The following is a 15933-nucleotide window of genomic DNA, read 5'->3' as shown; positions in this document are numbered from 1 at the left end:
TACTCTATAGCTGACAGTGAAGTGAACCACACATGCTGAAGCAGCAGAGATCACAGCATTCACTAACGCTCATATTCATCCCGCAGCACCTACTGTGCAACTTTTCTGAAGTATAAAGTACAAGTTAATTTCCTTTGTAATTGCAAGTGTTCCGCAGAACACAGGCATCTTTAAACGTACCGTTTAATGGAGTACAGAAAAGCACTCAGAGGCTACAACAAGAATAGAGAAAGAAAAAAAAACATGAGCAAAAGAATGACTGTCCAGAAGGGAAGGGAAAGGAACAGAACCTGAGAAAGTTAATTTTGTGAGGATGACCAAGAGCTCGCTTCCTGTAGGACAGACTGACATCAAAATGTTCTACACTAATGCTAGCAGGGATATGTTGTGTTGGTATCTTTACTTACATGGAGCTTTCTGCAAACAGTATGAAATTCTGGAATGACCTAAAGCAGAAAGGGGGAAAAAAGCCTATCCTAAGGCACTTACCAATGAGAATTTCTTTTAAAGCATTATTGTGAGGCCCAGCATGTTATTTCATAGTTCCATTAGCTTAATGGTGCTTAAAAGAATTCCCTGCTTCCACTTACATACCTGCCCTCCTTCACCCTACTGTGACCTGTTCCTAAAGACAGTCCTTTCCTGGCTCTAACGTATTTTTTATAGTGTGTGCAACCTTCCATCTGGGTAGCATATGTTTAAAAATAGACAGGTGTACGTCGTTAGTCTCCTTAAAATCAAGCATCTGCTAAAGGGACCTTTTTAGAGATTGCATCATGGCTAACAGGAATGTAAAAAAAAAAAAAAATCATCTTTCCTTACCACCTTTTCAATGTACTGCACAGGACCAATAATTTAAAGCAGTTTAGAAAACTGATTCAATTCACAAAATCTGGTATATGGAACAATACTTCAAAAGGTCTTACAACTTAATGCACTCATTGTAGTTTGCCTTTTAGAATAGATTATCTGTGAAGGCTCTGTTTCTTATGCAAAAAAATTTCCAAAAGAAGCTCTTCCTAAAATACATACTTAGTTGATTAGCTATCCTAAATTAGACGCTTATTAGTTATACCAGGACCAACATACAGAGAGATCCTTATCTTGATTTTCTTAACGGCATAAGAATCTTTTTATTAACTTCAGTGACAAGAGCTTTAGGTGTGGTCATTAGTGCTCTTATTTTTACCGTATCTTATATACACCTAAAAGGCAGCTATGTTCTTTACACTTGAGTTTAAAGCCATTTAAAAAGTAATCTGAAGTTTAGCTTCCCTCCTCGAAAAATATCTCAACACAGTATTTTATATTACGTTTTGTCAGTATCTGATCATCTCTTCCAACTTTTTTTTTTTTAATCGTTAACTATGGTAATTTTTCATAGAATTATGATGCCAACACATGCTCAAACTACTTTTGAGTATTGCTCAGATTTTGGCCAAATGTTTTGTGGCAAGGAGTTCCACACTGCAGTTTTTAAAACTTTCATCTAGACTTTGTGGCCCAAATTCTGTTCTTTCACACAGCACACTAGGTTGGGTGTAACTGCAGCGAATCTTTATGCTTACTTCTCACTTAACCTAATCAAAGAAAAATCCACTGTATTCCTATAACAAACTCAAATCAAACCCTACATCGACATATTCCTAAACGTATGGTCTACAAAATCCAGAATTAAAGTGGAACTTAGATTGATTTTTTTTTTTACCCCCCCTCCCCATGTTCAAATGCCATACATTTTAGAGATAATTGCAAGCTGTAATCTGGCAGCACAACCTAAATGTTGGGTTTTGATTCAAGCCTGTTTTTAAACTTCACACTGACATACATGCTGCTATTCAGCATTTCCAATTATTACTTCCAGGCCTCCAACTAGTAGCTTTGATGTCCTCTAAATCCTAGAAAATACACATCTATTGCCATATATACATATAACCATGTGACCACACTGGTTGCTTTCCATTATTTGTCATTATTCAGCTTTAATTAGAAACAGTCTATCTTATTAACTGAGAATATTTTTTGCTGAAAAATAGACTTATATCCTCCATTAAAATATAATACAAAATAAATCTAATAGAACTAGTAATCTTCTATATAAGGGCACAGTCCTTGCACTTCCATTAAACTCGGCAGGAGTTCTGTTTCTGCAGAGATGGAGGTGTCTGGTTCTGGAAAGAAAAATGCTACTTAAAGTAGCACCTAGCCAGGTGTTAAAGACACAATTGGTCAGAAGTGGAAAAAAAGCACATATTTAGATGAAGGTTTCATTAGAGTTTGACATAAGCCATACGTTACCTTTGTAGCCAGACGACACTCCATTACCCTAATATTGTAATGAGAAGTTGCTGCTTTGTTCATTTCAACACAACTGTTAGCAATAACAAACGCTGCTCCACTTGGAAGTCTAACATCAGTTGCCCTCAGAGGACTGAACTCTATCAACTTGGCCTATTGAAAGAAAAATGAATGGTTAGTTTTAATTTACTACTAGCTAACAGTGCACTTAGTTCTATAAATCAAATGCAAATTTGCATGTTTTTTCTCTTGAAAATCCAGGGACAGTTAAGGAAAGAAAACTGACATGAAACAGCGAGAAAAGAGGTTTAACCTCATTGGCCAAGTTACACATACATTTCAAACCTTTCCCTTGTAGCTGGATTTTAAAACGTTTCCATTAAGTCTTTGGGTTTTTTCAGCATTTCACAGAACCCCACCCAACCTATTTTTCTTGCTTGTTTAAGACAACAGTTTTTCTTTGATCTACAGAAGAGTACCAGGCCTGGCCGAAGCTAATGTGCGTGCCACTAGAAACAAGGGGCTTTACACTCCCTTCCCCTTCACCAATGTCCATCTCCCCCTTAGTTTTCTGGTTTTGCACTAAATCAAGATTAGTTCACTAAGGTACAGAATACTACCAAAATCTTAGGACTGACTGGAAACAGTGATCATGTTGCATATGGGCAACCAAACAGAGAAATGAAATAAAACTATATATAAAAACGTGGTTACTGTCTCCTTCCTTCTGACATAAGAGACTGTCTTGCCTCGCAGATGCCTTACACAGGCTGTGTAAGATGTTCCCAACATTTTGTGACCTTTTCACAAAATAAGCTAGGCATCCATTAATTAAATAATTCAGGATGTAATGTAATCAAGAGATTAAATTCACATCTGGTTTTTCATTGGGATAAGTTGTAAATCATGTGCCCTGCTTTGGCTTCTTAGAATAGACTGTAACTCTGCAAGCAGGGACGTCTTACTGGTTTTGGCATTGTTCACCCCCAGAGAGTTCCTTGAGCAGCTAGAGTGCTAAACAAACAATGACAAATCTGCTTGTACATTATGTACAGCATGTGTGTTACTCCCTGCCATTGAGATTCTGGACCACGTCACAAAATTACTATCAAGACAGACAAGCTTGCTTACATTTAATATACCGTTTAAGAACTGCTACATTAGATCAGAATGTACCACTAAGCTGGTCCAGTGTCCTGTTTCTGACAGTAGCCATAAATGGATATTTAGAGGGGATATAAAAATAGGACATATACAAAGAAATCTTTTTTCCGGGTATATTTTTCCAGCTTCCCATAAGCAAAGATTACAGCGTTTATACTTACACTGGAAGACACATCAGAGTATTATGTTTAATAGCTACAACTAGGCTAATACTCTATCAGTGTATCCAACAAGGTCTTTTTTGAACCCTTTTTAAACTTTTGCCTTCCACAATGTACGGCATTTCTCAATTTAACAATGAGTGTTTTGGAAAAAAACCCCAAACTTCCTTGTTTGTTTTTAACAAGCTGCTTGCTAATGTCATTGTGTTTCTATTAGTTCTTTGGTTATGAAAAACACTGAATTCTCAATTTACCTTCTCTTACCCATTCAGGGGTTTTACAGAGCTTCAAAAGATCATCCTCAAAGATACTTGTTTTCCAAGCTGAAGAGTTTTAAATTATTCAGTCAATGCTCATATAAAAAAATAGCTTTGATCAACCTCAGTGTCCTTTACTGTACTTTTCTCATTCTAGGGTTTTTTTCTTTTGAGATGGGAGGCCAGAACTGCATTCAGCTGCAAGTACACTGGAGCAAGGATATTTTCTGGTTTGTTCGCAATTTCTTTTCTAATCTTTTCTAACATTTTCTTCGCCTTTTTGATCATTATCTCTGTATGTCAGAAAAGCTTCCACTTATGATCATCAGTGTGTATGCCAGGAAAATATGCTGCTTCCTTCAGCATTCATGTAGCTGTGTGTTTAGTACTAATAGCATAAGTGTGAAAGAAAAGTGTAGAGTAGGTACAGGTGATGTGAAGTTGAAAATACATGTATCTCATGATGGAATTAAATGTTTGGTGTAATTCTAGGAAATATCTTACCCAAGATATGGCATTAAGGAACAAAAGCTGTAGAGATATAATATCATAATTATAAGCAAAGTAAAGGTTGTCATAAACCGCTACATTAATTTCAACAAAAGTATTCTGACAGGTTTTAGGTTTGAACATTTGCAGTCCTGTGCACCTTCTGGGACAGTAAATGAACTCCACTGTAAATTCCACCGCAAGCACTCCTGCATAACTTGGCAGGTCTTGTATATCATTGCTAGTCCACCTTCTGTCACCACGTTTAAGACAGCTAAATGCCTTCTACATCAGAATCCACCCACAGAATTGTCTGGAATTAGCAAAACTAGGGAAAAGAAGTCTCCATTGTCTTTGTAACTGGACCTGGCAAAACTTCCTAGAACTGTTTGGTTATAAGAAGTTTCAAGAAAGCATTTTTGTAATAATTATCCCATTTGCACTGAATACAAGGCATACCGACCATTCAGATTTCATTATATGGGAAACAGTTCTAAGTTCAGCGATGAATTAGCCAAATAGTGTGGGACCTGGCGCTCTTCTAGAGTACATCTTTCCCCACATCTTTTCTTTCCTTCTTCTCGCCATTTCTCACTTTCATCACCTTATCCCTTCAAACTTGTCATAGTTCATTGTGCACAATTTTATACACATAATTCCTGCTTCGTTTCCATACCAATGGTGTTTATACCGCTTACTAAGGTATTCCAGTTTCTTGTATTTCCGCTAGATACATATAAGATATTTTTTGTTTACATAAATTAATATTACATTGTTAGTTTAGATTACAAAGACCCACATACAGTTCCTTCTTCTGCCAGAAAAGAGATCGACTGGTCCATTCCTCCACCTTCTGTGCCAATATAACGTTCACTCTTTGTGCAAATTTCTGCAAGTTCCACCTGAAAAAAACAATAACATGTTTTCACCTTCAGCCAAGGTTAAAGATGATATTCAGACTAGATATAAGGAAGACATTTTTTACGATGAGGGTGAGGCACTGGAACAGGTTGCCCAGAGAGGCAGTAGATGCCCCATCCCTGGAAACATTCAAGGTCAGGTTGGACGGGGCTCTGAGCAACCTGATCTAGTTGAAGATGTCCCTGCTCATTGCAGGGAGGTTGGACTAGATGACCTTTAAAGGTCCCTTCCAACCCAAACTATTCTATGATTCTATGCTACTTTTGTACTGCTTACATATGAACTAGTGAGAAAACAAAGGAAATAATGATAGAGCTCTGAAACCATTGTCTCTCACACACCAAGTAGCGTAAGCTGGTATTAACCAGGATGCCACATGGCCCCTTTTTCCTTTTGTTCTGAAGCAGAACAGAATCAACTATTCAGCCTCCGCTGGACCCATCATACCCAGATGCTTTTCAGGGTATCCTTGTTTAGACACTTAACTCCTGTAGCTGTCCTCCTCCCACCTTCCTCATACACCTCACACTCCTTCATCCCAGTAGCCAATATTTTGTTGATTTCTTAGTTGAATCCACCTATATACGTATTTTGGTATCTTACAGAAAAATGGCAAGTTGTTACTTTACACTATTGCAATGCACTGACTCCATAATCAGAAATTATGTATTGAACCTAACTCAGAAACCCCTTCTCACTGTAAATACTCTAATCAGTGGTGCTTGCCATTTCTCCTTGAGATACTGTACTCTGTTTACATTGTTTATCTGAACTAATTTGTAACTATATGTGATTTGCATTCTTTTGTGACATTTTAGGCATATCTTTGTGCATTCTGATACCCGCAGGTCAGAGGATACTATGGGAGGGTGGAATATCACTATCGTAACTGTCAAAAATAATAATTTACAGTAAAGCTTTCAGCCATTAGGCCAAGTCAAAACAAAACACAAGAGAAGCCTTGGAGAATGGTCAAAGAACATAGACTAGTCAAAAGGAAGTAGGTCAAAAGGAAAGCATCCGTGTCCCCATACTATGACCCCTACCAGTTTGTTTTTCTAAGCACAAGGTAACCACAGGGAAGATGGGAAAAGAACTTTAGAAAAGCCACAGTCAGTTTTTCAGTCTGGTGGCAAAGTCAGATTCCACACTAAGGATGTAGCATCACAGGAGTGAAACAAGCTCACCAGCAAGGCAGGGACATTAGCCAGCAGACAGCTGTAAAAGGCAGCAGATAGAGGCAGTAAATCACCATCTGAAGAAAGAGGTATGTGCAGGGTGCCTGCCTGCTTGCTCGCTCAATTTCTGTAATGGCACCGCAGACAAAGTTGTAAAATTGGTGCTTAGATCAATGTAATCACACTGAACTGTTTGCAAATGCACTAACAACCAATTTACACAGCTCACAATGCAGTTATGGCCAATAAGCCTGAGGCTGATAAGCAGAAGTTATCAAAAGAACATTAACAAAGTTACTCTAAAACTATGCAGACTGGATCTCTTTGAATCAAACATGGTAAATGTCCGCTCACAAGAAAAAGACCATTAATGAGAGAATACAGAAAGTACAATCAGCAAAAATACTCTCTTCTTCTGCACTGCCTTTCCTTTGTGTATTTTAAAGATGAGCTGAAATAGAGATAATGCTTTGTTTATTTTTGTTGAGAAAGTACAGGAACATCACACATTTTGGTGTTCTTTCTTTTTAATAAAAGCCATCTCCCAGTGCCTGACTTTTGCTGAAGATCAGGTTCATCAAAATTCATTTTTTGCCCTTGTACCATGTCCAGTTTGAACCTTAGACCTCTTCATTCCATCAATGAAAGTTTAACATTTAGTCACCATGCGTCCCTGCATGAAATGCTAATGAATGTAATGATGCTTTGTTTCCATTTAATGCTAAAATACTCAGCAACAGCTTCACAGAAAAGAAAGAACAAACCTCCACACACAGCAGTCTCTTGACGCTCACTCCTTTCCACACGTGAAGGCACGCCTATTTACAAACATCTGTTGCTGGGATGTGGAAATGCTGGCGTGTTTCAGCCAGTTCTGCTGAACCTGCCTTTCGCCCCTCTGAGAACAGAGCAATAGCACATCCCTGTTTTTTGTAGCCATTGGCAGGAGACATCAGACTGGAGTTCATGAATATTACTCACTGGCAGCAACAGAAACTTCTTCACACTGTCTGAAAAGACCATGCCAGCACACTGATCATGCACACTTAAACAGGAGCTGTGGCTGTACAAACCTGGCCTGAAATACAGCTCCTGAGGTACTTGCAATGTATGTTCCCCTCTTGGGCACAGCTGCCTGAGGTACTATTTCATCTGTAATTGCTAGATAAAGCTTTGCAAAGCCTTTCACCCTTCACTTGGTCTGGCTGCATATCATCTCCATATACACATCAGCTACCACTTGATTGCTTAAATCGTTTAGACTTTATGAGTCTGGGCTTATTAAATAAATATCAGGAGAAGTCTTGCAGAGGAGGAATGTTAACAATTAGGACAGTGCCACTCCCCTGTCCCTTTACATGGTCTGGTGAATTGTGCCTGGTTAAGCATTGGGCCTTGCTTCGTCCCAGCTCACCAGCTGTCCAGCTGCGTATGCTGGGCTAACAGCGCTGTTCGAGCTTGAGCAATTTTTGTTTTGAAACTCAGCAAGGATTGGCAGGACCACCAAGTAGTAACTGGCAAGGGTTGAGAAGAACCCTCTCCACAAGACAGCCCAAGGCATCCCTGAAACATTATTTGGTTTCTAATTTAAACGGGCCCTTGCTGACACAGGCTGGCCTTCTAATACTAGGATGAGAAGCATGTGAATGGAGAGGACATCGTCATCTGTATAGAAAGCAGTTTCTACTTACTATTGAGACAAATGGGCAAACGTTTGCCTTTTTGCTAAAATGAGTGAAAGGGCAAAGTTCAGAGGAGCTAAATTGTAGCATTGGAAACTAATGTGAAGACTAAACTGGAGAGCCTTGTGTACATATTTCATACTTGGAAAAGCATGGTCATATGACTGAAACAGTGAACCAAACGTCAGGAGGTCTGGGCTCAATTTCTAGCTCCACATTAAGTTTCTTGTGATTCAGGGAAAGTCCCTTTAATTCATCATGGCTCCATTTCCTCAATAGAATGAGGAGTACCTTCCCCCTCTTTGTAATTAGTAATTGCTACTTGAGATTCTTAGATAGTAATGCTATAAATATGTGTGACTTCGTTATTAGAAACTGAAAAAAACACGTTTTGCTACACAAGTTCTCTGACTTTAGGCTTCCACAGAAAATATCTCTAAGGTAAAAATTTGCTAGAACCATGTAATAAAAGGAAATAACTTTTGCGTATCTCAGAGCAATGCCTTGTTTCCATTCAACTTGCAACACTCAGAAGCTCTTCAGGGCAGGAACTGTTTGAATTATCTGTTATTTAGATCCCTCTGTAGTGTACGTCTCACCTGTAAAAATACACAGCTTCTCAGATCCCAGATGTCACTGCACAATTTGGCAACATCTCAAATGTATGCCTGAACAACACCTAGGCATGCATCACCTTCTTCCTCCTGGCTGCACTGCAGTTCCTGCAGAGAAGTAACTGTGAGAATTCTCACAGCCACATTTAGGGGGACCGCACCCCAGGCAGGTAGGTCAGAGGGGGCCGGCCACTCCTTGGTAGGGCTCCAAATACAACTGTTATGCATATAAAATAAACAATGTTGCCCCTATTGAGTTCTGCATGAGTCCTAGATAGGCGTTCTTTAAGGGCTTGGGTGAAAGCAGACATTTGTTCCTCATGAAGCACCATGAGAAATATGCAGAAAGAATAAACCCCATCTGCACATAGACTACACTTCCATCCCACGTATTCCAATCCATACAAGAGATCACTTTGAGACAACCACAAAACATAACTAGTTCTACACACCCAAGACTCATTAACATGATTTTTCCATCCCTAAAGCAGTATTTCAAAAACACTAATAAATCATCATTTAAGTCTTCATTGAATTTTACATACTTTACTTTAAAAGCATTCCTATAAGGCTGCTGTTATCTTCAATTTAGAGACAGCACAGATATTTATGTGATTTGTTCAAAGTCATGTGAATCGGTCACAAAGCTGAAATGAGAATTCAAACCCCTCCCTATTTCCAGTATTGTGGCTTATTTCTCTAAAGAAAATGGTCTCAGGGAAACCTTTGCAGGGTGGGTTTAAAACCTTTTTAAGGTGATGGTAATGAAAAGTGGAACAAAAGGATACTAAAATCAAAGTAAAAATGGGTCCGAACAGTAGCATTATGACTCTAGAAAAAAAATGACTTAATCAGGTGAATCAAAAATTTCCTAATCCTAACTGTTCTGTGATCCATATATGCTACTGCCCTCTGAATTTCTGGATTACTGTTCCAGGAAGCTGTTCCAACAGGACTGGCTAGGCCAGGTCATTTGTGAATAATACCTAGCATGCGGACAGTAAGTCCTAAGCTGTCATCTACACTATTAAACAAACAAAGTGATATATTTAATGTAGTAATTAAAAAAGTAAAGCTCAAACATCAGGAGATGTTTCCTTTGATCTCACGCTCCCCCCCCCCCCCCCCCCCAAAAAAAAAAAAAACCCAAAGCCTAGAAGGGAAATGCATATAATGCCCATGAGTAAGTAAGGAGTTGTCAGCTAGCTAAAATTCATTAAAAGACTTGGGTTGGAATAAAAATATAGAATATATTAACATAAAAGCAGCCTTTGTTGGTCAAAACAATGCTACTTCTAGTTCTGTATCTTGTACCTGAAAGTGGGCTCTTAGTATGGACCAAAGGCCAAGTATAGATGATATTTCCCCAGAACATTATTTTTTGATAAAGAGCTTTCTGAGCTGAATGTGAATTCTCCACGCTTAGTAACCAACAATGTATTTCTTATATATGAACTTGTCCAGACTCCCTTTTAACTCATTCAAAATTTTAATATGTAGAACATCCAGTAACAAGGACTTCTACAACTTGTCAGGTGAGGAACTATCTCCTTTTATTGATTATTACCATGCACCTGACTAGCTTCATTTAATACCTTCTGGCTCTTATAATGTGAGGGGCAATGAACAATTGATTCCTATCCACTCTATCAATTACATTCATCATTTTATGGACTTCTATCACCTTCTCCTTCAAATGCCTTTTTCCAAAGAGTCCTAGCTTACTTTTATGGAGGTCATTCTGCACCTTTGATCATCTGTGTGGCTTTTCCCTGACTCTTTCCCAGTTTAACTATCTTGGTTGGTGAGAAAGGAGAGGGGCAGACTTACAGCTTTTCTTAGACTACCTTAGAGAAAATGTCTCTGTACCTTTTGCTATTTTTATGTGGCAAATGAGCCACATAAAATGTGTGTTAATTAGCGTTGACACAGACATATGGCAATGCAACTTCAACCAGTTTGGCACTACTATTCCACCTCTTCCACTGAGGTTACCATCCTGACACCACAGTCAACGGGACAAATTATGAGACCACATCAGCCACTCCTGTGCAAAGTCCCTTTGTTTATACCTGCTTTGCAGTGGCATGGCTGAAGCAAACTGTTCCCTTTTGCTGACTGTAGTGAGGTCTGTAAAGATGAGTGATAGCAAGCAGGGAAGCTGGGATGGAGACTGAAATATCTGAAGTTAGTCGAGCAATACCCTGAGCTATTTTGTACAATTGGTCTGTTCAGCCTCTGAACACGGGAGAGGGATGAGCATAACATGACAGTAGTAGTAGCTGGTAGGTGAGTTAAACCGTGAAGTCTCTCTGCTGATCTGTCAAGAAACACTAAATATTGCAGTTTTTGAATGCCAGACCCAATATGATACATACAAATGCAAACAGTGCTTTTATATCTGTTGGCAAGCACACACGCTAGGTTTGCTGTGCTTCCATGGGAGATGCTTAGTATCGGTGAGTTACGTGATATATTAACATTTTTGTTGTTTATTCAACAAAAAAAGATACAACATATTAAATGAGAATATCCATAATTGAAATAATACAAAGCAACATCATTAGAAGTAGAATCTCAGTGCATACAACTCACTCACTTGCCTAATAAGCAATTAAGCATTAAGAAACTTATGTGAAGTAATAATCTATTTAAGGAAATTGCTGTCTCTCACGGATTTCAAAACTGAACTCTTAGGTTTTAGACAACTTTAGCTGGAGCACAAAATGTATTTTTTTTCAGGCTATTCCTTTTCAGAAGCTTAATTCTAAAGTCTGCGTGGAAGGTATCCTATTGCAGGAGGAAGTGCTTACCAGTTTGTCTACCAGGCAACTGGCCCCCATGTGCAGACCTAGGCTAGCCTTTGATCTAAGGGCTCTACTAACTACCTCTGCTTTTTGTTTGAAACAATTTAAGGTTCTCCCTGATAAGGAGCAAGTCAATCTTGGGTTACAAAGAAAGAAATTACTACCACTTAAAACTGTTTTATCTTTGAGCCACAAGATTTCCTATCCAGCATGCAGAAAGTCTAATCTGGGAAATCATATTAGTGAAGATATAATTTAGTCTGACAAAGAAGGGTTGTTATTTTTTATTATTGGTTGCCTTATGTGTAGTTACTCTAGATGGAGAGATTTCTTGTAATAAGAACTCATCAATAGGTCTGCATCATGTTACCTTGTTTTGGATTTTTAATGGAAAAAGTGGGTTTTCAGTAAAATGATACCTTTCACTAGTATGTATTTTTCTCTGCTTGTTTATTTTTCAATATGAAACACCTAAAATTCAGGTTTTGATTTTCAACTGAGTATTTTTGGTCTTTCAAAAATGTTGAAGAACTGATAAAAGAATATTTTTCTGTTGCCAGGCACAATCCAACATTGTATTAGATTTGGCCACATATACCCTGATACTTCAGCAGCATGATAAATTATGAATGACCCAAGACAGCTCATTTGATTTTCTGTTGACCCATCATTTCTTTTAGTTTCTCTCAGTGTGATGTTATTGATAATGAACATGAAGGCCTAAACGTACAAAGGTATTTAGGTATCCGAGGAATAATGAAAATGAACAGATGATCACTTACTTATAAAAAATTTCCTAAAAATAGAAACCTAAAGAACTATCTGAGTGAGAACAGATAAGGGAGTTCCACCTTTAATAGTCCCCTTGCTCACAAACAGGCCAAGGGCCAACTGCTGATTTTCACTCATGCAATGAGTCTGGACAGTATGTAAACTGTATCAGAATTTGTCCCTATATAACTGCCACTGTCAATATGTTCCATACCAGTGATCAATCCCTTTCAGTCTCACATAGACCTTTAAAGAAGTAAACTTGTGTAAGATTAAACCCCTTAAAAGAGTAAGACAATTAGTGAGTAGGAGACAGGCAAATATTTGTTAGTAAAACAGAATTAGTGTTGCTTAGTATTTTTTTGGAACAGCTTACCCTACATTACCCAGAAACTTGATATATACAAATCCAGAATGACAGCAGCCAAAATAAAGCAACCTTCTCTATAAAATGATAGTATTAAATTACATCTGCCTCAGTGGCTTTATGTAAGTTCATTTCGGCCAAAGTTAAACATGCTAAATTTTCTACATATAACAACGCAGGAGTAGTGATAGCTCATCTTTAAAATAAGAAAACAATTTTCTGCCTCTTTTAAATTTCATTGTTAGTGAAGGGAAGCTCCATGAAGAAAATACATTCGTTAATATGAGTTACTTTTAGACTGTCATTTTCAGTGCTCCAAAAGTCTCTTCAGCATGCAAATTTATGTAACTGGAGTATTTAAATATTGAGCCAAAAGTCCTGTGCGTACATTTACTCTCTCTACAGCAATACAGTAATGGTTCCCCAATGCACATTCATTAACATTTTGGCCAGTTTAATCTGAAAAGTCAGACTCAGTCAGCTGCTTCCCTTTACAACAACTAATGTTGGTCATTTTATGGCAAATTTAGTGTAGATTTTCTATGAAATTCTACAGGGTTTGGTTCACAGCACACATGACTGAAAATGAAGAAACATTTATAGATAAAGATAAGTATTTTACAGTAAGAAGAAAACATTCTCCATCTCTTAAGGCATATTTAAAGTCTAGTTAGGTGTTGATTTTTTTTTCAATCCGTGCATGTTTTATACATATGTATGTATGTATGAAAATAACTTCTGAAATATAAGGTACTATGTTTCATTCATTAAGGTATAAAATGATGCCCAAATGTTGAGGTTATTTTTACCACCAGGAATGCCTTTATTTTTAATATCTGGTCTTGACTAGGAATAAATTGCTGAAAGTTACCATCTGCTTCCAGTTTGCATACAAAATCCCTATTAGCTGCACTTCATATATGTTTTGCAAGGTAATTATGCTTACTTTTTTCCAAAATGGGGAAATATTTGTCAGATAGTATCTGGATGTCCTCATAAGCACAGCAATCTCAGCTTGACTTTGTCTGCCCTCTAACATGCTCAAATAGAAGGTTATCAATTTGGTTGATGAGAGATTACAGCCTTTGATTACCACTGCTCCAAAGTACTCTGTTTCCCCTTGATTACAAACACACATAGTCAAACTTAACAAGTTAAAGGACCCTGGTTTGTAATTCCACAGGGAGAAAGGAACTTTAACATTTCTCAGTATTAACACTACTTTAAAATACGATATCTATGTACCATTTTTTGTGTAAGCAATTTGAGTTTCTCATATAAATAACCTGAGCATGCATTTATCAACCATTTTTGATGCAGAAATATTATAAAATAATCCTCACCGGTATTATCAGCACATGTTATTAATTTCAAAGTCATACCATCAATATGAATACTCACAGATTTTCTTGCCAGATAGCTAGATATTAAAGCCCTATTGCACATCAGAAAAATTATTAGGAAGTGGTAAAGTATTCAGTTAAAGCCCTTTCCTTATTATATACAGGCTTCAGAAACAACGTAGAAAGGATTCCACTTGGCCTATCCATTCTCCCACTGAAATCAATGACGTTACCAGGTGTTATACCTGTTTAAATACAGGACAACATTGGATGTTTTGAAAACCCCACACTCAAATTCATCTGAGCCATTGTTTGAGAAAACTGAAGCCAATGGACACTGTACCATTACAGATTAGATTTAGGTCCTTTATTTATCATTCGGTCTGACTTAGATTTTTCTCAGTCTAGATAGAGCCAAATATAATTCAACTTCCTATGCTCAACATTTCACATTAAATTAAATAAACCCTATTTGCTTTTGATCTATTTTTCCCAATAAGTATGTGCACAGCTGCCCAGCCTTGAGCAACAGCAAAAATGTTAGGGTGGCTGAACAGAACTTAGTACCACAAGATTTAACGTTTGGACAGCAACACTATCATCACATCTTTCAAGTAAATCTAGTTATTCAAAAGTACTAAGTGATTTTCTGTACTCATTAATTCCTACCATGAAACACAAAGCTGGGACAATTTAGAGCATTATTCTATTTCCTTTACAAAAAATATCTTCTCCTGATGAAAAGTTGTACAAAAGATTGATTTTGTAACAGTAAAATAAAAATCACTTTAAAATCAAAAGCTAATATTCAGCATTGCTGTTCTTTGAGTGATGCCAACACAGTCTTAGACTGGTATCCTGTTTGGAGGAGAAAAATGGATTCTTTTTAAAGATCGCATTCTAAATTTTCCATCTTGTTATTTGAATGCTGTTGCACTGCTGCAACTGGTTAGCACTGCACATCTGGCTGAATTGTCTTGGACTGGTATTTTCCCTAAACTATTGTGTATGTGTGTGATGGGTTTTTAAAAAAAAATATTGTATGCACACTGAAACAATGCCCTATTGCAGACTGCTACACACAATAATTAGTGAGAGCATATTTTTTTTCTGATTTTGTTTTCAACGTCAAAAAAGTGCTATTTTTAAAGTAAGCCACCATGGAATTCTAGCCATGCTTTTACAATATTTTTCACTTTGGTTTTTTTTGGCTCTTAATCTCATAGGCCCAAACTGCACACTGGAAGTGTTATCTCGTAAAAGCTCGAAATTTCAACAACTTTTATTCTACAGCTACTATTTTAAACTTACATTTATCAGGAAAAAGAGCATATAACTCAAATATTCTCATAAAAATAGTTTCACAGAAACAAAACAGATAAATGTTCCATTCAGTAAAAGGTCAATTTTTCATAACTTTGGCTAGAGAAGCCCTACAATTCAGCCAAATCTGATTCCAAAGCCAAAAGTTTCTATGTCCTGCTGGTACAGACCATCGTATTAAGATTTTGCAAAGTCCATCAGACTAATGAGGGGCAAAAAGTCAATCTTTTCTCATAAAATTACCACCATGACCAGATATTATTACTTATAAATACTACCATTTACAACTTTTGCAACTCTTAAGCATTTGAAAAAAAAAGATGGAGGGGAGAGGTAAAGCGATATTTCTTCCTTAAAAATAAACAAACACATAAATATCCAGAGCCCTAAAAATGCAAGGTCCTGGTTTGCTTTCAGTAGAAAGGATCTGGAAAGCCCCTATTTCTGGTCAGCTAAGAATTCCCCTGCCATGGGGGAGCTCCCAGCTGATACACAGCCAGCATTACTGGATCCTGCACAGATACCATTTGACACCAGCACAGGATGCATTAGGAGCTG

General features: G+C 37.5%; 1 protein-coding gene across 1 annotated transcript in view; it reads right to left on the bottom strand.

The window, feature by feature from the left end:
- Window positions 1–15933, bottom strand: part of GALK2 (galactokinase 2) — a gene marked incomplete at its 5' end in the record, with an annotated part of 67961 nt that overhangs the window by 19002 nt on the left and 33026 nt on the right. Inside the window, 2 exons of the mRNA XM_082321362.1 lie at window positions 2299–2451; window positions 5173–5271. Of these exons, the coding sequence (XP_082177488.1) occupies window positions 2299–2451; window positions 5173–5271 (252 nt within the window). The remainder of the gene's footprint in view (window positions 1–2298; window positions 2452–5172; window positions 5272–15933) is intronic.

This window comes from Platalea leucorodia (assembly GCF_965183815.1).
Source record: "Platalea leucorodia genome assembly, chromosome: 9".
Lineage (NCBI taxonomy): Eukaryota > Metazoa > Chordata > Aves > Pelecaniformes > Threskiornithidae > Platalea > Platalea leucorodia.
The sequence above is the reverse complement of the archived record's forward strand: the minus strand, read 5'-3'. Positions and strand labels throughout refer to the sequence as shown.